The 25,784-nt window shown below is 37.8% G+C and overlaps 1 protein-coding gene across 1 annotated transcript; it reads left to right on the top strand.

Moving 5' to 3' along the window:
• Window positions 1-18,726: 18,726 nt before the first annotated feature.
• On the top strand, window positions 18,727-19,707 carry LOC25491154 (uncharacterized). The gene has a single exon (XM_013606212.3). The coding sequence runs from the start codon at window positions 18,890-18,892 to the stop codon at window positions 19,583-19,585; it is 696 nt and encodes a 231-aa protein (XP_013461666.1). The 5' UTR covers window positions 18,727-18,889; the 3' UTR covers window positions 19,586-19,707.
• Window positions 19,708-25,784: the final 6,077 nt, after the last annotated feature.

A 25,784-nucleotide genomic window follows, 5' to 3' on the forward strand; every position in this document is an offset into this window, starting at 1 on the left:
AGAGAAAATCCATCCTTTTTCCAAAAAAAAAAACAATTGAACTTCACTTCAAAAATTTTCATAATAAATATGAAGTCAACACTTCATTTTTTCCTTTCTTTTTTCTTAAGAAAAATTCAATTCATCTTAACCATTTAGACTTTCTTTCTAATCACTAATCAAACCTCACTTTTTTGCTAAATCTAACGCTCATGAAGCCTCCCAATCTCCTTCTTCAAAACCTTTTTTCAAAACTTAAAATCAAACAATTAAAACAAAAAACAAGTTTTTTTAGCAAGAACTACGCCGGTTTTGATCCCGTAAAACGGTACGTAGGCAAGGGACTTTAACCCCTCCAAGCCGAAATAAAATCAAATCCTACTTCTTCTCACCCCCATTCCTAACTAATCACACCTTCTTTTTACAAATAAGCAATAAAACTAAAGCGTAGAAATCAACTTAGGAAAACGGCTCCTATAGAGGACTATAGTTACTCCGGGTGCCTAACACCTTCCCGTAGTAAAACCGACCCCCGAATTCGGAAACTCAAGGGTTTTTCTCCTTTTACCCTTCCCAAGAAAAAAGAGAGATATCAACGGTCGAAAGGTACAAGTCCAATTAATGGCTTGGCACCCAAAAACCATGATAACAGAAATGGCGACTTCACTGGGGATTCTTTTTAGCGGGTCGCGCCTAGTTTTCCTTAGTTTATATTTACGCTTTATTTTATTGCTTACATATGTGAATATTTGTTTACTTTCATTCAACGTGTGGGGTGAGAATATCAAAAGTCCTAACCCGGGCTGAGTGAACTTATGTTTAGGTAGAGATATAATCGACAATTCGATCCGGGGGTTGCCTCGTGTATTGGATTATGCGATCAATCTCACATAGCTGAGGCATTTTGGAGGTGATATTGTCGGCGTGTGTTGTCATGCTTAGGCACTTCACTTTCAATTGTTCGACGAAGCTATGAACCGTAGTTACCAAACCCATCCTAGCCTTTTTAGGACGTAGTGCGGTGGCTAAATTGAGTGTTGTCTCAAACTTTAGTCGTCACGCGATACTACACTCAAACTAGACCTTCTCACAAATAATCATGGAACGGGTGTCGTCCTGTACTACCATGATATATGTGAGAGAGGTTGCAGTTTGGGAACTGTGTTAGAACCTTGGTTACCACTATCTAAAGCCTTAGTTCACCGGACGCCGTGTCCATCCGTGGCCCCGTTACTTTGAACCTCAACCCACATTGTAACTAAACAACGCAATCATGCATACATGCATTCATGCATAAACATTTTTCATGCATTCATCGAAGGGTTTAAACAAATGAGAATTTTTGTAAATAATCACAGGTATGAAGAAGACTAAGTGCTACAAGTTCAAGGAAGTGGATCTGGTTGGTTTGAGAGAGTTGGCACTCAAGGTCAAGAGTCAAACAGGGTTCCGACTCCGATATGGGGGATTGCTTACTTTGCTCCGAACCGATGTGGACGAGAAGCTAGTGCACACTCTAGTGCAATTTTATGATCCGAGCTTTCGTTGCTTCACTTTCCCGGACTTCCAGTTGGTTCCTACTCTCGAGGCTTACTCCAATCTAGTGGGTTTACCTATAGCCGAAAAGACGCCTTTCACCGGTCCCGGGACTTCTCTTACTCCTCTGGTTATTGCTAAGGATCTCTACCTCAAGACTTCCGACGTCTCCAACCATCTTATTACTAAGTCTCACATCCGGGGGTTCACTTCAAAGTATCTTCTTGATCAGGCTAATCTCGGTACTACTCGTCAGGATACACTCGAGGCTATTCTTGCTTTGCTTATCTACGGGCTCATCCTCTTTCCGAACCTCGACAACTTCGTGGACATGAATGCTATCGAGATCTTTCATTCCAAGAACCCGGTTCCTACTTTGCTAGCGGATACCTACCACGCCATTCATGACAGGACTCTCAAGGGCCGCGGGTATATTCTTTGCTGCATATCTCTTTTGTATAGGTGGTTTATTTCGCACCTTCCGAGTTCCTTCCATGACAACTCGGAGAACTGGTCCTACTCGCAGCGGATTATGGCCCTTACTCCTAATGAGGTCGTCTGGCTCACTCCTGCCGCTCAAGTGAAGGAAATCATTATGGGTTGCGGAGACTTTCTCAATGTACCTCTTCTTGGTACCCGTGGAGGAATCAACTACAACCCCGAGCTTGCTATGAGACAGTTCGGTTTCCCTATGAAATCGAAGCCCATCAATCTTGCCACATCTCCAGAGTTCTTCTTCTACATGAATGCTCCCACCGGACAAAGGAAAGCTTTCATAGACGCTTGGTCCAAGGTTCGAAGGAAGAGTGTGAAGCATCTAGGTGTGAGATCCGGTGTCGCTCATGAGGCCTATACTCAGTGGGTGATAGATCGAGCTGAGGAGATTGGTATGCCTTATCCAGCTATGAGATATGTGTCTTCATCTACCCCATCTATGCCTCTACCTTTGCTCCCCGCGACTCAGGATATGTATCAGGAGCATCTAGCTATGGAGAGTCGTGAGAAGCAAGTGTGGAAAGCTCGGTACAATCAAGCTGAGAATCTAATCATGACTTTGGATGGTAGAGATGAGCAGAAGACTCATGAGAATCTGATGTTGAAGAAAGAACTAGCTAAAGCCCGGAGGGAGTTGGAAGAGAAAGACGAGCTGCTTATGAGGGATTCCAAGAGAGCTCGAGGACGACGAGATTTCTTTGACAGATACTGTGATTCAGATTCCGAGTCCGATGATCTTCCGACTACTTCCTATGCTTGAGAGCTCTATTTGTTTACCTTGTTGAAAATGTTGTGTAATTTTGTTTATTTGCAAGATTTCTAATTTGTTTTAAAATCCTTCGATGAAAAAAAATAAGTCTTTTGCATTCGCATTTGCATATCATGCATCATATGCATCATGCATTGGTCACAAAGGCTTCCAAGTGCTCACTATCTCCTGGTTCCTCTGCCGCAGTGTGAAAAGTGGCTCGTGCTCAGAGAGTTTACGAACCAGATAGAATTGATCGAACCAGAGAATACAGAAGAAAGAAAAGGGCTATGGAAGAAGAGAACGCTCAGCTTCGCACCGAGTTAGCCTCTCTAAAGGAGGAATTGGCTAAAGCTAATGACGTCATGACTGCTCTACTAGCTGCTCAAGAGCAATCAGCTACAGCTATCCCTACAACCACAGCTGCACCAGTAACTACAAGCGTGCTCCCTACCACTTCTGCAGACAACCGCTTTACTATGCCAGTGGGGTTTCCGTATGGGCTTCCACCGTTCTTCACTCCCGTTGCTACAGCAAGCACCTCGGGCACTGCTAACAATGTTCTGATCCCTGCAACAAATGCCGCCTCCATCATTGCTACTTTGCCACAAACAACAGTAGCTGTCACTGAGCCTCTGGTACACACTCTGCCTCAAGGTATTAACATCAACACACAGCACAGAAGCATCCCCGTAACCAAGACTATGGAAGAGATGATGGAGGAACTTGCTAAAGAACTCCGTCACGAGATCCAGGCCAATCGAGGGAATGCAGACTCTGTCAAAACTCAAGACCTTTGCTTAGTGTCAAAAGTGGATGTTCCTAAAAAGTTCAAGATTCCGGACTTCGACCGGTACAACGGGCTAACTTGTCCTCAAAATCACATCATCAAATACGTCCGGAAGATGGGCAATTACAAAGACAATGATTCCCTTATGATCCACTGTTTTCAGGATAGTCTGATGGAGGATGCCGCAGAGTGGTATACTAGTTTGAGTAAGAATGACATCCATACCTTTGATGAGTTAGCCACCGCTTTCAAGAGCCATTATGGGTTTAACACTCGACTGAGGCCAAATAGGGAGTTTCTCAGGTCCCTATCTCAGAAGAAGGAGGAAAGTTTCCGTGAATATGCGCAAAGGTGGAGAGGGGCGGCTGCCCGTATCACTCCTGCTTTAGATGAGGAAGAAATGACCCAGACGTTCTTAAAGACGTTGAAAAAAGATTATGTTGAGAGGATGATCATCGCTGCCCCGAACAACTTTTCGGAGATGGTCACTATGGGAACCCGTCTTGAGGAAGCAGTCAGGGATGGAATCATTGTGTTTGAGAAAGCTGAATCTTCTACGAGTGCATCGAAAAGGTACGGTAATGGACACCACAAGAAGAAAGAAACGGAAGTGGGGATGGTGTCAGCTGGAGCCGGTCAATCAATGGCTACTGTTGCTCCTATCAATGCAGCTCAAATGCCTCCGTCATACCCATATATGCCGTATTCTCAGCATCCGTTCTTCCCACCGTTTTATCATCAGTACCCTTTGCCGCCGGGCCAGCCTCAAGTGCCCGTCAATGCGATTGCCCAACAGATGAAACAACAGATGCCGGTTCAACAACAACAACAAAATCAGCAAGCTAGGCCTACTTTCCCTCCGATACCGATGTTATATGCTGAGTTGCTTCCAACTTTACTCCAGAGAGGGCATTGTACAACTAGACAGGGTAAGCCCCCACCTGATCCGTTGCCTCCAAGGTTCAGGTCTGATCTCAAATGCGACTTTCATCAAGGTGCCCTAGGTCATGATGTCGAGGGGTGTTATGCTTTGAAGTATATCGTGAAGAAGCTCATCGATCAAGGGAAGCTGACTTTTGAGAATAATGTCCCACACGTCCTCGACAATCCTCTTCCAAATCATGCCGCTGTGAATATGATCGAAGTGTGTGAAGAAGCTCCGAGACTTGATGTCCGCAACGTCGCAACTCCTCTGGTACCTCTACACATCAAGCTGTGCAAAGCTTCTCTGTTCAATCATGATCATGCCAAGTGTCTGGGATGTCTCCGTGATCCTTTGGGTTGTTATACTGTTCAAGAAGACATCCAAAGCTTGATGAATGATAATCTTCTGACTGTCAGTGATGTTTGCGTGATTGTGCCGGTTTTTCACGATCCGCCTGTCAAGAGTACACCTTTGAAGAAGAATGCTGAGCCTTTGGTGATAAGGTTGCCAGGACCAATTCCTTATGTTTCGGATAAGGCTGTTCCATACAAATACAATGCTACTATGATAGAAAATGGAGTAGAGGTGCCTCTAGCCTCCTTTGCCACAGTAAGCAATATTGCCGAAGGGACTTCTGCAGCGCTAAGAAGCGGGAAAGTTCGTCCGCCGTTATTTCAGAAGAAGGTAGCTACACCGACCATTCCACCAGTTGAAGAAGCAACTCCAACCGTTGTCTCACCCATTGCTACAGATGTGAACCAGCCTGGCAAATCTATAGAGGATTCGAATTTAGATGAGATTCTGAGGATAATAAAGAGGAGCGACTACAAGATCGTTGATCAGTTGCTGCAGACTCCTTCGAAGATATCTGTCTTGTCATTACTCTTAAGCTCTGAGGCTCACAGGAATACTTTGTTGAAAGTGCTGGAGCAGGCTTATGTTGACCACGAAGTTACGGTAGATCGTTTCGGTGGCATAGTGGGAAATATTACTGCTTGTAACAATCTCTGGTTTAGTGAAGAAGAATTGCCGGAAGCGGGAAAGAGTCACAATCTGGCTTTACACATCTCGGTGAATTGTAAATCAGACATGATATCAAATGTGTTGGTGGATACCGGTTCCTCTCTCAATGTAATGCCCAAGACAACTCTAGATCAGTTGAGCTACCGTGGGACCCCGTTGAGGAGAAGTACTTTCTTGGTTAAAGCTTTTGACGGATCTCGAAAGAATGTGCTGGGGGAGATAGACTTGCCGATAACCATTGGCCCTGAGAATTTCTTGGTTACCTTCCAAGTGATGGACATTAATGCATCCTACAGTTGCCTGTTGGGAAGACCGTGGATACACGATGCAGGTGCGGTTACTTCCACCTTACATCAGAAGTTGAAATTTCTGAAGAATGGAAAACTCGTTACAATCCACGGTGAAGAAGCGTACTTAGTCAGCCAGTTGTCTTCTTTTTCTTGTATTGAAGCAGGGTCTGCTGAAGGGACTGCTTTCCAGGGTTTGACCATCGAAGGTGCAGAGCCTAAGAAAGCTGGGGCTGCTATGGCTTCTTTGAAGGATGCACAGAGAGCCGTCTAAGAGGGTCAAGCTGCCGGTTGGGGCAAGGTGATACAGCTCTGTGAGAACAAGCGTAAAGAAGGTCTCGGGTTCTCCCCGTCATCAAGGGTTTCCTCGGGAGTCTTCCACAGTGCAGGGTTTGTTAATGCTATCTCTGAAGAAGCCGCTGGATCTGGTCTCAGGCCTGTATTTGTTACACCAGGAGGCATTGCGAGTGATTGGGACGCCATTGACATTCCTTCAATCATGCATGTTTCTGAGTAATGTGTCTTGTTGCTTTAATGCTTTGTTTTCAAAATAACAATCCTCTCGCTCTGCCCAAAGCGAGAGTGATATTTTCTGTAAGGGCATGTTTGTTTCGGCATTGCCGTTGATTAATAAAATTTTGTCGTTTCTTCCACGACTACTTTTTTTTTAGTGCTTTTTCCCTTGGAAACAATGGTAATGCCAGAAAAAACCAAAACGTCTGTATTTTCTTATTAATTTCAAAAATCTGCATGAAAAAAAAAAAAAAAAAAAAAAAAAAAAAAAACTCTTTCTAAAATCATCCAATCATTATATGCAGGTTGAACCATAATAAACCCGTTGAACACAGTAATCCTACGGTTCCTCCAAGTTTTGATTTCCCTGTGTGTGAAGCCGAAGATGAGGAAGGTGATGACATACCGTATGAGATCACTCGGTTACTTGAGCAAGAAAAGAAAGCCATTCAGTCTCACCAGGAAGAAATTGAGCTTATCAACATAGGTACCGAGGAAAACAAGCAAGAAATCAAGATTGGTGCTACTCTAGAGGAAGGGGTTAAACAGAAGATCATCCAGCTCCTCCGGGAATATCCGGATATTTTTGCATGGTCCTATGAAGATATGCCAGGTCTAGACCCTATGATCGTGGAGCATCGGATCCCTACCAAGCCTGAATGTCCTCCCGTCAGGCAGAAATTGAGAAGGACTCATCCTGATATGGCTCTCAAAATCAAGAATGAAGTTCAAAAGCAGATTGATGCGGGTTTCCTCATGACAGTTGAGTATCCCGAATGGGTTGCCAATATTGTGCCTGTGCCAAAGAAGGATGGTAAAGTTCGGATGTGTGTTGACTTCAGAGACCTGAACAAAGCCAGCCCAAAAGACAACTTTCCATTACCTCATATTGATGTGCTTGTTGATAATACTGCTCAATCTAAGGTGTTCTCCTTCATGGACGGTTTTTCCGGTTATAATCAGATCAAGATGTCTCCTGAAGATAGAGAAAAGACATCTTTTATCACTCCATGGGGTACTTTCTGCTACAAAGTGATGCCATTCGGTCTAATTAATGCTGGTGCTACCTACCAAAGGGGAATGACTACTTTGTTTCATGACATGATTCACAAAGAAGTTGAGGTATATGTGGATGACATGATTGTGAAGTCAGCAGATGAAGAGCAGCATGTTGAATATTTAACAAAGATGTTTGAAAGGTTAAGAAAATACAAGCTGCGATTGAATCCCAACAAATGTACATTCGGTGTCAGGTCCGGAAAGTTATTAGGCTTCATTGTCAGCCAAAAGGGCATTGAAGTCGACCCTGATAAAGTCCGGGCCATCCGAGAAATGCCAGCTCCACAGACAGAGAAGCAAGTCAGAGGTTTCTTGGGACGTTTGAATTACATCTCCCGATTCATATCTCATATGACTGCAACCTGCGGGCCGATCTTCAAGCTACTTAGAAAGAACCAGCCTGTTGTATGGAATGATGAATGCCAAGAAGCTTTTGATAGCATCAAGAATTACCTGCTGGAACCACCTATCCTTGTCCCACCCGTGGAAGGAAGGCCTTTGATTATGTATTTGGCAGTGTTTGATGAATCCATGGGATGCGTGCTTGGTCAACAAGATGAAACTGGAAAGAAAGAGCATGCTATCTACTATCTAAGCAAGAAGTTCACCGATTGTGAAACTCGGTATACAATGCTTGAGAAGACTTGTTGGGCTTTAGCTTGGGCTGCCAAACGCCTGCGTCATTATTTGGTGAATCATACAACTTGGTTGATATCCAGAATGGATCCGATAAAGTATATCTTTGAGAAAGCTGCTGTTACTGGAAAGATTGCACGCTGGCAGATGCTTTTGTCAGAATATGATATTGTGTTCAAAACTCAAAAGGCAATCAAAGGTAGCATTCTTGCCGATCACCTTGCTTACCAACCTCTTGATGATTACCAACCAATTGAATTCGATTTCCCCGATGAAGAGATCATGTATCTGAAATCCAAAGACTGCGAAGAACCGTTGATTAATGAAGGTCCAGATCCCAATAGCAAGTGGGGTTTAGTCTTTGATGGTGCTGTCAATGCTTATGGTAAAGGAATTGGGGCAGTCATTGTATCCCCGCAGGGGCATCACATTCCTTTCACCGCTCGAATTCTGTTCGAATGTACCAACAACATGGCTGAGTATGAAGCATGTATCTTTGGGATCGAGGAAGCAATTGACATGAGAATCAAACACCTCGACATCTATGGAGATTCCGCGCTCGTCATCAATCAGATAAAGGGTGAATGGGAGACACATCATGCTAAATTGATTCCTTATCGTGATTATGCGAGGCGTTTGCTGACATATTTTACAAAGGTTGAGCTGCACCATATTCCTCGTGATGAGAACCAAATGGCTGATGCTCTTGCTACTCTATCTTCCATGTTTCGAGTAAACCATTGGAATGATATGCCAATAATCAAAGTGCAACGCCTTGAAAGACCTTCGCATGTGTTTGCTATTGGGGATGTGATCGATCAGGCTGGTGAAAATGTGGTTGACTATAGACCCTGGTACTATGACATCAAGCAGTTCTTGCTAAGCCACGAATATCCGCCGGGTGCTTCCAAACAAGATAAGAAGACCCTGAGAAGATTGGCCAGTAGATTCCTGTTAGATGGAGATATTCTGTACAAGAGAAACTATGACATGGTATTGTTAAGATGTGTTGATGAACACGAAGCAGAGCAGTTAATGCATGATGTACATGACGGTACCTTCGGGACCCATGCTACAGGGCATACTATGTCAAGAAAGTTGCTACGGGCAGGTTACTACTGGATGGCCATGGAGCATGATTGCTACCAATACGCCAGAAAGTGCCACAAATGTCAAATCTATGCTGATAAGATTCATGTGCCTCCGCATGCTCTCAATGTTATTTCATCCCCATGGCCGTTCTCAATGTGGGGCATCGACATGATTGGAAGAATTGAACCGAAGGCTTCAAATGGTCATCGTTTCATCTTAGTGGCAATTGACTACTTCACCAAGTGGGTTGAAGCAGCATCTTATACCAATGTGACCAAGCAAGTGGTAGCTAAGTTCATCAAGAACAACATCATATGTCGATATGGTGTTCCCAGCAAGATTATTACCGACAATGGTACCAACCTGAACAACAATGTGGTGCAAGCTCTTTGTGAAGAATTCAAAATTGAGCATCATAACTCTTCTCCCTATAGACCTCAGATGAATGGTGCAGTTGAGGCCGCCAACAAGAATATCAAGAGAATTGTCCAGAAGATGGTAACCACTTACAAGGACTGGCATGAGATGTTACCCTATGCTCTGCATGGCTACCGTACTACTGTGCGCAGTTCAACAGGGGCAACCCCTTTCTCTCTTGTATATGGTATGGAAGCAGTTCTTCCTTTGGAAGTAGAGATCCCGTCTCTCCGTGTGATCATGGAAGCAAAGTTATCAGAGGCTGAATGGTGTCAAAGCCGATATGATCAGTTGAATTTGATTGAGGAAAAACGTATGGATGCCATGGCTCGTGGACAGTCATATCAAGCAAGAATGAAGACTGCTTTTGACAAGAAAGTCAATCCTCGAGAATTCAAGGTAGGGGAACTTGTTTTGAAAAGGAGGATAAGCCAGCAACCCGACCCAAGGGGCAAGTGGACGCCTAACTATGAAGGTCCTTATGTTGTCAAGAAGGCCTTCTCCGGTGGTGCTTTAATCCTTACACACATGGATGGTGTAGAACTTCCAAATCCAGTGAATGCTGATATAGTCAAGAAATACTTTGCCTAGAAATATGAAAAGAACAGCGTGGTAGGTCGAAAACCCGAAAGGGCGGCCTAGGCAAAAATGCGCTTCCCGGTGGATCGAAAACCCGAAAGGGCGGTCCAGGCAAAAATAAGGGACAAAAAAGAAACAAATATGAAAAGCTCGCTGAGATTGTACACAACTCAGGCAAGAATGAGCGTCTCGATGAGCCGAAAACCCGGAAGGGCGGTTCATGCAAAAATGAGATTGAAACAAAAGGCAAGTAACTATATCTAGTCAACCACCGTCTCCCTTGGGGCATCTGCAGCTGTTAATGCCTATCCTCATCTAAAGCTCCTACGCTTGCGAATTCAAAGTTTCCAGGAAATGTAATGATTGCTGTGTTCAATGTACCACCAACCAATAAAATTACCATTTTCCAAGCTTTGTGAATCCGTGGAGTCATGCCTTTGGCTGACCACCACTCTTATACATCAATTTGAGCCTTTGCTTTTGTTTGAAAACTCTATTTTTTCTTCTACTTTCAAAGCTATATACAAAACATTTTCTTTCTATTTTGATAATGACAATGCTTGAAACAAACATTTTGAAAATTGAAAACTTTTTGTCTATTTTGAAAAGCAAACCTGAGCAACAGGGTACATTCAAATGAAACATGCATGAGTGAGAGTATGTTGATGTCTATTTCAATATGTGTTACAAGCAGGTTCCCCTCCAGGATAGTCTGTGGTCAATGGCAAGAATGAAAAAACAGAATGAAAATGCATGAAAATGAAAAGGCTCGCTAAGTTGAAAACCCGGAAGGGCGGCTTAGGCAAGAATGAGCACCCCGCTGGATTGAAAACCCGAAAGGGCAGTTCAGGCAAAAATGGGGCATTGAAAAGAATTTATTTCCCCGGTGGATCGAAAACCCGAAAGGGCGATCCAGGCAAAAATGGGATGCAAAAAATGAATGAATGAAATTGAGAATATAACATGCAAAAAGCATTGACCACAGATGCAATGTCTACAACATACCCAGCACTGAAATGCCCAGCACAACGGCGTTTTCCCCAGTGGAGCCTCTCAAGATTCTATCTCCAGCAAGTTGCATATCTACCTGCCCTCAGCTATGGTTCCGACACGTCTCCCAACGACGTCATCTCCAAAGAGGATTTCCGAGAATGTGTAATATAGCACGAGCCACTACGTGCCCAATACTCTAATGTCTTGTCTTCCCCGTAAAGTCGTGCCTACAAACTGCCAACAGTCATGCATTACAAGCATTCATACATGCATAATCATGCGTAATACGTGCCCATGCATTTAATAAAACTGTTATATCATCCATGCATATCGCATTTCCAATATCAATATCAGTCTCAATTCAAAACTCATGACAGGTCCTTTGTCAAAACCTTGTGAGCCAATAATATCGGTCAATTTCTACCTTTCAAATCAAATCGACGTCAAGTCAATCTCAATCTATATTTTGCCAACAAACCAATCCCCAGTGAATATGTTTCTGTTCGGTCAAGTGGCTAGTTCAAGTCCAAGAATAGCTTGTACCTATCAAATTGCTTATGTTATCGGTCGAGTGCCCAGCTCAATCCAAGAGCAGCTCGTACCTGTCAGTATGTTTCCGTTTGGTCAAGTGGCTAGCTCAATCCAAGAGCAGCTTGTACCTGTCTATCTCTTTCTGTCCGGTGGAGTAACCAGTTCGCATCCAAGAACAAGCTCGCACCTGTCTATTTGCCTTGCTTTCAGTCGAGTAACCAGTTCGAATCTGTAAGAACAACTCGTACCTGCCAATTTTACATGTTTTCAGTCGAGTCACCAGTTCGAATCCGTAAGAACAACTCGTACTTGCCAATTTTCTTTTTTTTCCCAGTCGGGTCACCAGTTCGAATCCATAAGAACAACTCGCACTTTCCAATATCCCCAAGTGAGTTACCAGTTCGAATCCATAAGAACAACTCATGTTTGTCCAGTAACCTCTATCCCCTGTGAAGTGACCAGTTCGAATCCATAAGAACAACTCGCAATTGTCTGTTTGTTTCATCCCCGGTCAAGTGGCTAGTTCGAATCCAAGAACAGCTTGTACCTGTCCAACTTGTTTCTAGTTCCCCGTTACTCTGCTATTCACTATCTTTGTCAATGTCTACCAATCCCGCAATGGATACGACATATTTTGTTAATTCCAATCCCCATGAGGTCTTGCATTCATAATCCAAATGATGCATGGCATGCATATTATTTGAATATGGGTAGGCGTATTTTTACGTCCAAACACAGTGCAAATGCTAATATTTAAGTATCTTCGTCCTGTCAAGCCAAAGACTCCGTCTCTTGACTCTCCAGACAAAGAAACTTAAATAGGGGCAGCTGTTATACCCTGTTTTTGGACCTAAAAATACTGGGCCCAATTTCATTTCAAACTTCGTCAATTATCAAATTTCAACTGCACAGTTCAATTTGTCTCTGCCTCGCAGTATTTTCAATCACAATTTTACCTATGTTTTTCTTACATAAAACCTTTTAAAATGTCTTTACTGGTCTTGTAAGTCATGCAAAAGTGTCTCTGAATCATTACGTTGCTTTTTTCCACAGTTTATTTCAAAATTTGCAAAAAGTCATACAGAAGGGTATTTTGGTCATTTCCTGCAGTGGGACCCATTTTCATCCTTGTGACTGTCTCTGAGTCTTTTCAAATTCATTTTTAACATTTCATCAGTAAACCTTGCTAATTTCATTTCAAACTTGCGTCTGAGTCAGTGTCAAGTCTGTTTGAGTCAGTTTAGGTCGTTTTTAGCCCTAAGGGCATTTTGGTCATTTCACATGAAATTTTGGCATGGGGAGGTTACTTTGAAGTACCTCATTTAAGCCATTGGTTCGTTTTAGTCCTTTTGTCAATTTTACTTTGGGTTTCACTTTACGTTTTGTCAGTTTACGTTTTTTATCCAATTTTATTTTGTTTTTACCTTTTTGCATTTTGGTCCCCAAAAGGGTCCAAAATTGCATTTCAGTCCAGTTTCTTTTTCAATTCATATTTCAGTCCAGATTTTTTTTTTATTTTATTTTACTTTTCAGTCCTTTCTTTGTAAATTTCATTTCAGTCCCTTAACTCTTTAATTTTGCAGAAAAGGCCCCAATGTCAAATTTGCGTTTTTTAGTCAGAATCCAGGTGGCGCAATTCAATTGGGTCAGAGGCAATACATGTCAGCTATAAATAGAGCCAAGTGTAAGATTCAATGCCATTAACTACACGCCAACTCAACAAACACAATCAAGTTTCTCTCTCCTTTCTGTTAAAGATCAAAAATCAGAAATTCTCAAGAACATGAAGAACACAAAACCCTAACCGTTTCCAGAAAGTCACAAATTCATCAAGTTTCAGTGTTTTTCGTATCAATTCTCAGAGATTCGTATGAATCTTCATCACTGAATTGATCGATTCTCTGCAATTCCAAGTGCGAGTTCACATTGAAGCAAGCTCAAGCACTGATCACAGGAATTCTCACGTGGATCTAAGAAGCAAAAAGCAAGCTCAAGCACGTAATCACAGAGAGAGAGAAAGAGAAAGAATCGGAGAAGATGAAGAAACCAAGCCAGTAAACCGATTTATTTTCGGTCCAGAGAAAATCAAAGAACGTTCAAGTTTTCCGAAGATTTTCTCCTTCAAGAATCTCAACCAAAATTCAGGTAAAACTCATCTTTCTCTCTTTAAAAAGTATAATCACTGTTAAACCTGCAAACAAGATCCAAAAAATTTTCCAGAATCATAAAGAAAAATCATAACCGTAAACACCAAAACACAAATCCATAAGGATCCAAGTTTCGTAAGCGAGAACAAGCATCAGAGAAGTAACAAATACGAAACGATGTAGATCCTTAAGAGTGTTGAACGCACGCATTCAAAACCCTAAAAAATCATTTCAAAACCGTTTGGAAATTCTCCGATCTACGTCGTTTCAAGCTTTATTTGTAAAAATCAAGGTCAGATTCGTGTTTAGGGTTTAAAAACGAACAAGAAAATGTAAAAAAATTGAAATTCTGGGTGATTTGCTCGTCGGAACCCTAACTTCTCACCGGAGAAGATGAAGTTTCCGGTGGAACCTTCATCTTCTCCGGCCAACAACCACCGGAGAAGAGAGGAGAGAGGTGAGATGAGAGAGTTTAGAGAGAGAAGCTCTGAGTTTAGAGAGAGAGAGGGGGTTAGAAAATGAAATAAACCGGTGCCATGCCTTATAAATAAGCTAGTGAACCAGACCGGTCCAAGACCGGTCCAATCCTGTTGATTCCAGGCCGTTTGATCTAGGGTTTCAGGATCCTGGATCAATCCTGTGGCTCCTGTGAATCCGGTTCTTTAGGGTTTTGGGTTGGGCCTTTGGTTTCTTTGGATCTTTACGTTTTGCTATTCCTGTGCTATTCACACCCCTATTTTTTGCTACCTGCACCTATGTCTTGATTAAAATTGTGGTAAAATTCCTAGAAAAATTCATACATGTTTCTTGATATTTTCTTAGTGTTTTTATGACATTTTTGCACATTAAGGATCTATGAAATTTTGGTATAATTAATTCATAGCATTTTAATTCTCTTTGAATTATTTGTTATGGATTCTTCTTCACACATTTGTCCTTGATGTGAGAATATGTGATAAAAACTACTTGCTGTGTTAATATGAGAGATTTGTGCCTTTAATTTCATGTTGATTTGCTGTTTTGATTTGGTTCATAAGTTCTTGATTTTATGAACAATATATGCATATTTTGAAAGATATAAAATGCCAAGTTTATTCTAGAAAATATGGCATGAAACCATGCTTGCATGTTTCCAATAATTCCATGCTATAACTTGAGATAAAGAAAACTCTTTCAAAATTTGTTAAAGCATGAGAATTAGAGGCCAAGAATGCTTTAGGTTTCATACCTAAGTTTTTAGGGTTTAATGTCATTTTGTTAACTTTTTGTGCCATCTTGCATGCTTTTATTTCTTAGTACTTGTTATGTTTTTTTTTCTTTTCACTAACAAGTTTATTTCCATGTTTCATGCATCTCATTTAGTATTCCCTCTGCCTTCTTTAGCCTAGCATTTACTTTTGCAAGTTTTAATTCATTTAGAGATGTAATTTACCATTGGTTTGTAGCTTGGCAAAGAGGCCATAGAATGTATTTAGGAAATGTTGTAATATGGACTATGGACACTATGGCGCACCGACACGCACACACTCACCTTAGATGTATGCATAGGATTGTATGGTTAAATAAGCGTTTAGGTTTTAAACACTTAGAGAAAATCCATCCTTTTTCCAAAAAAAAAACAATTGAACTTCACTTCAAAAATTTTCATAATAAATATGAAGTCAACACTTCATTTTTTCCTTTCTTTTTCTTAAGAAAAATTCAATTCATCTTAACCATTTAGACTTTCTTTCTAATCACTAATCAAACCTCACTTTTTTGCTAAATCTAACGCTCATGAAGCCTCCCAATCTCCTTCTTCAAAACCTTTTTTCAAAACTTAAAATCAAACAATTAAAACAAAAAACAAGTTTTTTTAGCAAGAACTACGCCGGTTTTGATCCCGTAAAACGGTACGTAGGCAAGGGACTTTAACCCCTCCAAGCCGAAATAAAATCAAATCCTACTTCTTCTCACCCCCATTCCTAACTAATCACACCTTCTTTTTACAAATAAGCAATAAAACTAAAGCGTAGAAATCAACTTAGGAAAACGGCTCCTATAGAGGACTATAGTTACTCCGGGTGCCTAACACCTTCCCGTAGTAAAACCGACCCCCGAATTCGGAAACTCAAGGGTTTTTCTCCTTTTACCCTTCCCAAGAAAAAAGAGAGATATCAACGGTCGAAAGGTACAAGTCCAATTAATGGCTTGGCACCCAAAAACCATGATAACAACACCCTTCACTCAAGTAGTGAAAGCTAAGTCCCTACTAGTGCATAACTATGTTGCTCCTATTCCCTAATATCTTTAGGGATACGTAGAACCAGGGAAATCTCTGTTGAGCTCACATCTAAATCACCCCTCTAAATCGATGTTCATATTTGATTGTCCTACTTTATACTTTAGTCACCTTAGAAGATTCTTTCCTAATTTGGCTTCCTTCTCAAATTTGTGCGAGTAAAACCAAAACCTAATTATTTTGTATTTAATTATTGATTTATTTTGTTATTATAATGATGACAGAATAGGTATGGGAATTTTGTGTGGCATGCATATAACGCTCAATTGACTTCTAATTGAATTTGATTGAGCTATCAAGATATCAAAGTTTACATTTAGAGTAAGTTATAGAGTTATCTCCGTTAGCTTAGTTCAGTTGGTAGGGATATTGCATATTATATGTAGGGGCTGAGGTTCGAACCTCAGACACTCTACTTCTCCACAATTAAATTGTGTGAGCTCTAGCCACTAGGCTGCTTGAACAAAAAAAAAAAAAAGTTATAGAGTTTAACAGTTTTGCTTTGGGGTAGCAATTTAATCTACTATATTAAATCCATCAGCTACAAAATTTATACAATCCATCCATTAAGGGTGGCAAATTGGATGGGTATAGATTTAGATCATTGTGGAAGCTACATTTATATGTGGCATTTTTTGAAATTAAGTGGCTATAGACTTTGCAATCAGCCGGAGTAGTTCAGGATTCCTAAATACAACTCACATAAGCATGTAATACTCGCATGTTCAAAACCTTAACAAGCAGCATACTTCGTGTGTGTTTGACTACACGTTTTTTCAGCCAAATTTGCGTTTACTTTGTCAAACGTTGTTTCAGCATTTTTTGTTTTGTTTGGATGAATGAAAACTGATTCTAGGAAACACAGTTTAGGACTCAAAACGTCAGTTCTGTTGAAGCTGGTATTCCTAGCTTCTGCGGTAGAGAAAACGTGGTTTTGGCTTTAATTTCTCAAGTGGCAGGTGCTTTACCAAAATACCCATATTATCTTCCTCATTTTCCTATATAAGGATTGCAGATTTGTTTCAGATTTACAGGAGAAATAGAGAGAAGAGGGGAACAACATGATAAATTAAACTTGAAACAAAGAAAATAAATCAAAAGTTTTGATTTTGTTTGATTTCTGTTCTTTTATGGCCGTTCAAAAAATACTCGATGCTTTTATGGAGTTGTTTCTACTATTATATAATGAGCTTTTCCCTTGGTTTGAGATAGAGGTGTCAAATGGGCCGGCCCGGCTCAGCCTGGCCCAAGCCCGAGAGGCCCGACTATAGAAATGGGCCAGCCCGGCCCGGCCTGTTTATGATTGGGCCGTGAAATCTAGAGCCCGGCCTGGCCCGTTTATGTTTTATTTTTAAATTTTATTCACTTTTTTTTTATATATTTTTTTATGTATTAGTTACTCACCATTATTTTTTTGCTAAAATATGATTGGATGGACATAAAAATATAAATAATTTTTACATTAACATTGAATAATAATTAAACTCAAGATTATTCTTTCAATTAAATCAAATTAATAATTTATAAACTTTAAAATTTTAAAACTGTAAGCTAAATTCATCCATATTTATTAAGTTTATTTATTTAAATATTTTTTTGTTAATAAATTTTAAATTAGTTGATAATTTTTTAAAAAAATATGTTGTTTTTTAACAAAAATAAAATAAAATATAGGCCAATGGGCCGGCCCAAAGCCCGGTGGGCCAGCCCGGCCCAACCCAACTTTTGTCTAGCCCAAATGGACTTGGGCCAAAAAAGCCCGAGCGCATTTTTTGGTTAGTTTTTTAGGCCCGGCCCGGCCCAAAAATATGGGCCGGCCCATGAGCCCGGCTCATTTTTTACAGCTCTAGTTTGAGAAGACAAAGAATAAGGGTAATGGATAAAAGCCCAATCCTTTTTTTTTTTTTTTTTTTTTTTTTTTCATAAAATGTCCAATTTTAAACAAAAGAGTTGAAATTATTTATTAGTTTTTTTTCTAAGAAGATTTATTTATTTGTTTTTATTAGGGAATTTATTAGTTATAATAATTACAACCTATTTTTGTAATATTTTAAAACTAACTATAAATCGTTACCTAATGATAAAAATATATACAACCTTATACCTTATAAATCGTTACCTAAAATGATAAAAATATTATAAGAAGGCCCTTTGCACATAGCCTCAAAATTTATAAAAATGGAAGAAATTTTTTTTATACCTACGGACAAAATCTATCACTAAATATCTTTTTTTTTCCTATAGGTAAAAATCAAGTCAAGAATACAATAATTCTGCTGTAAATATCTATTTGTCCGTAGATAAAAGTTATATTTGAGTTATTGCGTGTATATTTAACGTAGATGTTTGTCATTATAGATGGTGTTGGATTTTTTTTCCAATACATTTTAAATAAAAATTGACGAAATTACAATAGGGCCTCTAAATTGGCGGGGGACGACATTGGTTAACCACATTATCCCCCTCTTATAAATGCATTTTCTGATTTATCGTACAAATAGTGAATTTTTATTAGATGTCAATGTATACAAAATTATTAGTTTTTGGAAATTTTCATTAGCGGAGGGAATAGCTTATGCAAATTTATACGCAATTGTTTACTATAAAAATATAGCTTATACTAACTAACTTATAAACAATGATAAATAAGTTGTTTATCCAAACATGCCTTAAATTTGTTTCTGTCATATTATCAGACTTACTGTGACTTACTTACTAGTTCACTTGGACACACAGCAACTGAAGATTCCTATCGTTTCGTTCACTGTCTTCCCTCTCTATATCTACTCTTCTTAACAACCCAATCTACTTCAAATTAACACAGCAACCACCACATATCTCACCGGAGACGGACGAAAATGGAAGAGGTTCCGCCACCGGAGGTCCAGATAAACGGCGGAGCAACAACTGCAGTAACACTACCCCCTTCCGAACCTCATGGATCGAAGCGGCAACGCCGACCCAGCGTCCGATTAGGCGATATCGGAGACCAACCCTCCGATTCCCACCCTCGCCGTAGTTCAAAATCATGGCGATTTGGCTTGGGCAACGTCTCAGGTAAACCCTCAAAGACTCGTCCTTTGACCAATTTGACTTCTGTTTCCGATTTCGACGAAGACGTAGAAACGAACACCGACGGTGTAATCATTGGTAGCTGGAAAGTGAAAAAGGGTTCCAAAAGACCAAGATCGAATTGGGTATCTTCGCGAATCGAAGAAGGTGAAGATGTTGATAATGATAATGAAGATGATTTGTATCGAGATTTTGAAGGTGATAATTCGGGTAGTAGAATTCGTTCTTCAGAGAATTTAGGTGATTTTGATGCTAGGAATGAAGATGGTGGAAGAGGAAGTTGTGGTGAAGATGGTGTTAGAATTTGGCTTAATGGATTAGGTTTAGGTCGATATGCACCTGTTTTTCAAATTCATGAAGTTGATGATGAAGTTTTGCCTTTGTTAACACTTGAAGATCTTAAAGATATGGGTATTAATGCTGTTGGTTCTAGAAGGAAATTGTATTGTGCTATTCAGAAGCTTGGGAAGGGGTTCTCCTAAGCTTCTTTTTTTGTTGTTGTAACCTTATATTCATAATGAATGCAATGCATGTTTCAACTCTTAGTTCTACTTAGTTGTAGATTATCTTCTATTTTCTCACATAATAATAACTTGTTTTAAAAGTGCTTGAGTATAATTATTGTAGGTGTATGTAACATTTATGAGGAAGAATTTAAGTATGTGTTATTTGTTTGATTTCTCAATTGGGTAATAAATGATTAATGTTATGCTTATGTCTGGCTCTGTTGGTCTCATTTGAATTTGTGGGCATGCTTTTATTCTTCAAGAGTTACCATATAATATAACATATAATATGATATGATGTGGTTGGTTAAAGCCTTTTCTCTTAGCCTCTATTTGGTAGTTATCAATGCTGTTAGGTATGTTTTGTCTGTTATAATCCTGTTGAACGAATGTGTTTGGGTGTGTTGACTATTCTTCCATAACATTTTTTTCTTAGTTCTATGGGGAGTGTATTTCCATTGTTGGTATTACAAAAATTTATTCTTTTTAGTTCTTCAAAAATACTAACGAGGACTAAAAACAATCTATTTTTTAAAATGTGCAGATTAAAGACATATACATACCATGAAATAAAGAACTTCATTCCAGTTCAAGTCTCTCTGACAGTCAAAACAAGAACATATAGACCACAAGAAACATTTTCCTGTAATTAAGAATAGCATTTACTATCATGGTGATTCATCATAGATAGTAGTAAGATTAAGAACCTTGATATGATATGGGAAGAGTGAAGGTCTAGCATGTAAGATAAGAGACAGTCAAAAAGCCTAGGATAACCCGCCTGCCGGAAAACTAAACAAGGGACATACTCATCAGGTCCCATGTAATGGTTTTTAGCCAGGCAAGTCATCCTTGGCTTAGAAGACATGACTCTTCATCTACATACAAGACCCCTCTCTCCTTTTTAACTAACTCCATATATCTACTCTCTTCATCTGGTGTTAAAGAGTGAATGCAATCTTCCCCTATTTATAGCCTCCATTATACATACATGTATCATGTCATATAATTCACATAAAAATAACACTATATTGGTATATGCTGACTTGTATCATATGTGCTTGCTTCATTGTATCATATGTGCTGCAAGAGAAAGAGATTAATGACTTAAGAATATGTTCTTAAAACTTGGAGGGACCATGGATCCATTCATTTACATGCTAAGTGTTGCTCTTCTAGGCCATTGTGGTGGCAGTTGACAATATAGTAAGTCAACTGCATGGTCCTGCGATAGTTAGTTTGTGTGTTGATGAACCAATTTGCAATCGAATTTGTTCAGTTTCAAAATCAACCTTTCTCAAACTCATCAATTTTTCAATCTTCTATTCTCGATTGTTATGTTTTGTCTTGTAATGATATACATTTTCACTTTCTAAGTTACTACTTTCATGCTATCAGAAAGGGATCCAATCATCCAACGATATCTCAATAACTCAACATTTTATTTTAGGTCCCGTGACACTGACTGATAATAATCTATATATGTCCCTTAAAAAAAATAATCTATACATAATACATGATGTATTGTGTGTAGATAATTTTTTTTGAGAGAATTTAATTTGTAAAATATTTAATTTATAAATATAAATATATTTTTCACGTAAAAAAAAAATATAAAGTATTTTAGACTACTGATAAATTAGATCAATATCACCGTTGAAAAGTTTTTATCAATATACATATATGTTATATGTTTTTTGAAGAAGGTAAATTAATCTACCTAAATTAACACCGGAGAAAATCGAACCAATATACATATATAACTTAGTGTGTAAAACCAAACCTAGATTTTGTACCAACAAAAAAGACAAACAAACCTAGATATGTAGTATTGTTCACGATTTGATTCGGGGAAGAAAACCAAACTGAATTGGTACAAAAGTTTGTTAAAATTGAATTGAACCGTTAATTGTTCATTCTGAACCGAACCATTACAAAGGATCGATGCATTGGTTTGGTGGTTTCAATTATCTTTCCAAAAAAAAAAAAAAATTATACTTTTTTGGAACTGAACTGATTTATCATATTTTTCAATGGAATTGGCGCTGAACTTATCATTTTTTGTGAACCAAGCATTATCTAATAGCTAAAATTGATTGGTAATTAGGAACATTGAGAAAAACTAAAAATCAAGCTGAATAGAATATTATGACTATTAAATTAAAATGATCTAAACTGCTAAATTGAACTGGGTGAAAAGAACTGAATTGTGATGGATAGTTGAGAGCCAAACCGTGAGCTAGTCACAATTTGGTTTGAATGGATTAGGCCATAGGTTTGAATGATGCTTTATTTTGGAGTTCTTGAATTTACTTTGGCTTGCTTTTTTATTTTTTAGTTGGAACTTGAACTTGAACCATAATATTTTAACTCATTAACTATTTTCAAATTAGTTAAACTATCCAATCATATTTGTAAAAGTATCTTTATATCATTTGGCAAACAGAAACAACAATTGAACTATCAACCATATTTGTAAAAGTATCTTTATTTAGCGACGAGAAATAACAGTTGAACGCGAAAAAACACAAAGTTTGATCCCGCGTCTATATGCTCACACCCAATCATCAAAACCATTTGATCAATGATACATTGTAATTACTTTGGCTTGTTGAATAATCCGATTTCTTTAATTTCTCATTGCTTCTTTCTGGCTTACTATGAATATTAATTTGAAAGGAAATTAGACTTCGATATTAAACTTTTCTAGAGATATTTGCCAACGTACGTGACCCTCTCTCCTTATTTGTTTGTTGTTTTCATAGAGAGACTTGGTCATTCTATTTGCAATGCAGTGAATTAGAGTAAAATAAAATACTAAGTAATTTGGTCTAATCTGTTACTTGAAAAATGTATTTGGTGTTACCCTCCAATAATCATGAAAAATGAATCTTGGTAATCTCAAGTTTGATTCTCACGTAAATAAAGTCTAACCAATAATTATATTTAAATTTATGTTTTTTTAAACAATTCGTTTTTCGTTGAACACATTACCTACTTAAACTAAATTGTTTGGTTAAAAGATGTTTTGATACTCAGGCATTAATATATGATAGTAACAATTTTTTTGTTAATCAATTAGGTCATTTACTTAATTGATAAATCATGCTAGATCATGAAAAAAAAAAACCTCTAGTCTACAATCAATTCGAATGTTAAGTTAGAAATATGGCATTTGTAAGTAATTAGAATTAGAGATGATATATGTACAATTATTTGAGTAATTAGGATTTGAGAAATGATATTTGTACAACTATTTTGTGACAATTTTTTCTCTCATACTTAAATTATATTTTTAATTTCTCTCTCTATTGTTTTGGTTTCCGTGTCAATACTTTTTTTTTTGTATAAATTTATAATTGTCTCAAAAGTTGTCACACAAATGGTTGTTCAAATAATACACCTCTTATTTTATCATATTTCAATTATATATATATATATATATACAAAAAAATTATATTTGTATGTGTGTATGTAAAACTCATCTTATATCCATGATAAAAAATATAATTAGATAGAATAGGTATGAGGATTAATTTATCTTTTTTTTAGAGGTGGATTAACTTATCCAGGGCCGACCTTGATCAAGTGCAATAAGGGCCTTGACACAGGACCTCAAACTAATAAGAAGGGCCTCAAAATTTGTATAAAAATAAAAATAAATATTTACCTATGGAAGACAACAATTATCCTGTCAATTATGGATTGTTTAAAGGTAAATGTCTATTTGTAAGTCATATTTGAACCATTTTTCATATATTTAATTACAACTTAGTTTTTTATCCCTATAAACGATATTAGATTTATTTTTTCTTCAATTGTTTTTAAATGAAACTTGTCAAGATTATAGCAGTGCTTCTTCATTGTCGGGAACGACCCTAAACTTATCATATTTTGTTGTTTAATTTCATCAAACTTGAGAAATAATATGATGCAATTATTTTATTTGGTCTCTTATCCTAGCCACAAACGGACATACATTAATAATTGTTAACGGTTTGATAGGAAAATAAATAAATAACCATTCATTGGAATTGTTAAATTACAAATAAAATGAGTCATGAGATGCTATCCATGACAAAAATATTGGAAGATATTCATCAATCTGATGGCTTGGTTTGAAATCAACAACTTCATTCTAGTTCAACTGTCCTTGAAACTCAATCAATTCAAGAAAAGAAATCCTGAAATTAAACTTCATATATTGATATGATATGAAAAGAGTGAAGGTCTAGCATGTAAGACAAGAGACAGTCAACCAGCCAGAGATACCTGCCTACCAATAAACCAAACAAGAGACTTCACTTAATTCATCAGAATTTATACAAATGAAGTCCCAAGTAATAGGTTTTAGCTAGGCAAGTCATCCTTGGCTATCAAACATGACTCTTCATCTACATACAAGGCCCCTCTCTTCCTTTTAACCATCTGATGCTAAACAGTGAATGCTAACTTCTATTATTTATAGCATCATATTCCTTCACATATCATCATAATAAGTTCACTTAAAAATGGCACTTTATTGGTATATGCTGACATATTCCTCGTTCATATATGATTTGTCCCTTGCTACATTATAACATATTTGCCGCATTCAGAATATGTTCTTAAGAACTTGCAGGGACCAACCATTTATTAACATGCTAAGTGTTGCTCTTCTAGGCCAATGTGGTGGCAGTTGACAATATTGCAAGTCAACTGCATGGTCCTGTATGGGTTAATTTGTGTGTTGATGAACCAATTTGCAATCGAATCTGTTCTGTTTGAAATTCACCCTTTCTCAAAATCATATCAAATAATCAATCTTCTCTGCTCGATTGTTATGTTTTGTCTTGTAATGATATACATTTTCACTCTGAGTTAGTATTTTCATGCATTTATAATTCATACGACAGACAAGTAATGACTTTTATGCATTTATTTGTGAGTACAATTTAATTAAAATTGATTTAAAACATAATAATTTAAAGTTGTTAAATAATTGATTACCACATTATAGTGAAAGATATTTATCACCCAAAAAAAAATAAAAAAAATTGTATGTAGTGAATACACCAAATGTCTATCTCTTTGTGTTCAGCCCATTTAAAACTATCTACAATAACATTATAAATTTCTATAAAAAAAAATAACACATGCATTTAGAATTATAAATTTGGAAGGGGAAAAAAAGTATATTTTCATAAGATGACATATTTTATTCAAATATGTACAAAATTTTGCAATTCTTTTCAATATGAAGTTTATGTCTAAAGTGACGTTAGGGGTGTGCGGTAAACTCCTCCCTGATTTTCATTCACCAGGTATGACTTATGAGAATCATACTTACTTTAAAAGCTAATTAGGTCAAGCTATAACTTAACCCTAACCTTAATCCCACTTTCCCTCCCATATCCTCAATTAATTATGTGAGGGGTCCATATAAGCTATAATCCCAATTTCTCCCATCATTTTGTTTGTTTCCAATGTCATGTCATCATTGTTGAGTAACATCATTAATACTACATACTCCATACGTCCCATATAAACTATTATGAGTTGTTTTACAAAATTGTCTTTAATAAATAATATGGGAAAAATAAATGAATGACTTAGAAGTAGAGAAGGTAATAAATAGTGAAGGATATAATATGAAAAGTAACAATTCATTAGTATTGTAAAGCAACATACAATTTGGGACAAATTTTTTTTTCTTCCAAAGTGACATACAATTTGAGATGGAGGGAGTAACAACGTTAATCAAGGTGCCTTAATGACTTTGTATGGCACATCTAAATTTGTTCATTTTTCAAAGAGACAAAATTAATTGTTGTTTTCCCTTTCATTTCTCCACATCTATGTCTCTAATAAGGTCACAATTTCATCTATTGCTGAACATGAATGAGTTCATCTTGAAACCACATTTCATATCCTTTTCTCAAAATCAAAAACGTATCCAAACACTTTTGCTTTAAATCTATAAACTCTTTGGCATTGTACACAGATTAAACAAAAGTCAAATTTCATTTATTTATAATTTTTACACAAAGTTATTGAACTTTAGAGAAGCCTTGACAATATTTCTTTTTTGTTCAATTTCTGATTTTTGGATTTTCCATTTGAAGATTTTGTGTTTATAGAAAATTGTATTATCGAGTTTCATGTGCAATTGCATGCTTTGGAAGATCAAACATGT

Source organism: Medicago truncatula, chromosome 3, assembly GCF_003473485.1.
Source record: "Medicago truncatula cultivar Jemalong A17 chromosome 3, MtrunA17r5.0-ANR, whole genome shotgun sequence".
NCBI lineage: Eukaryota > Viridiplantae > Streptophyta > Magnoliopsida > Fabales > Fabaceae > Medicago > Medicago truncatula.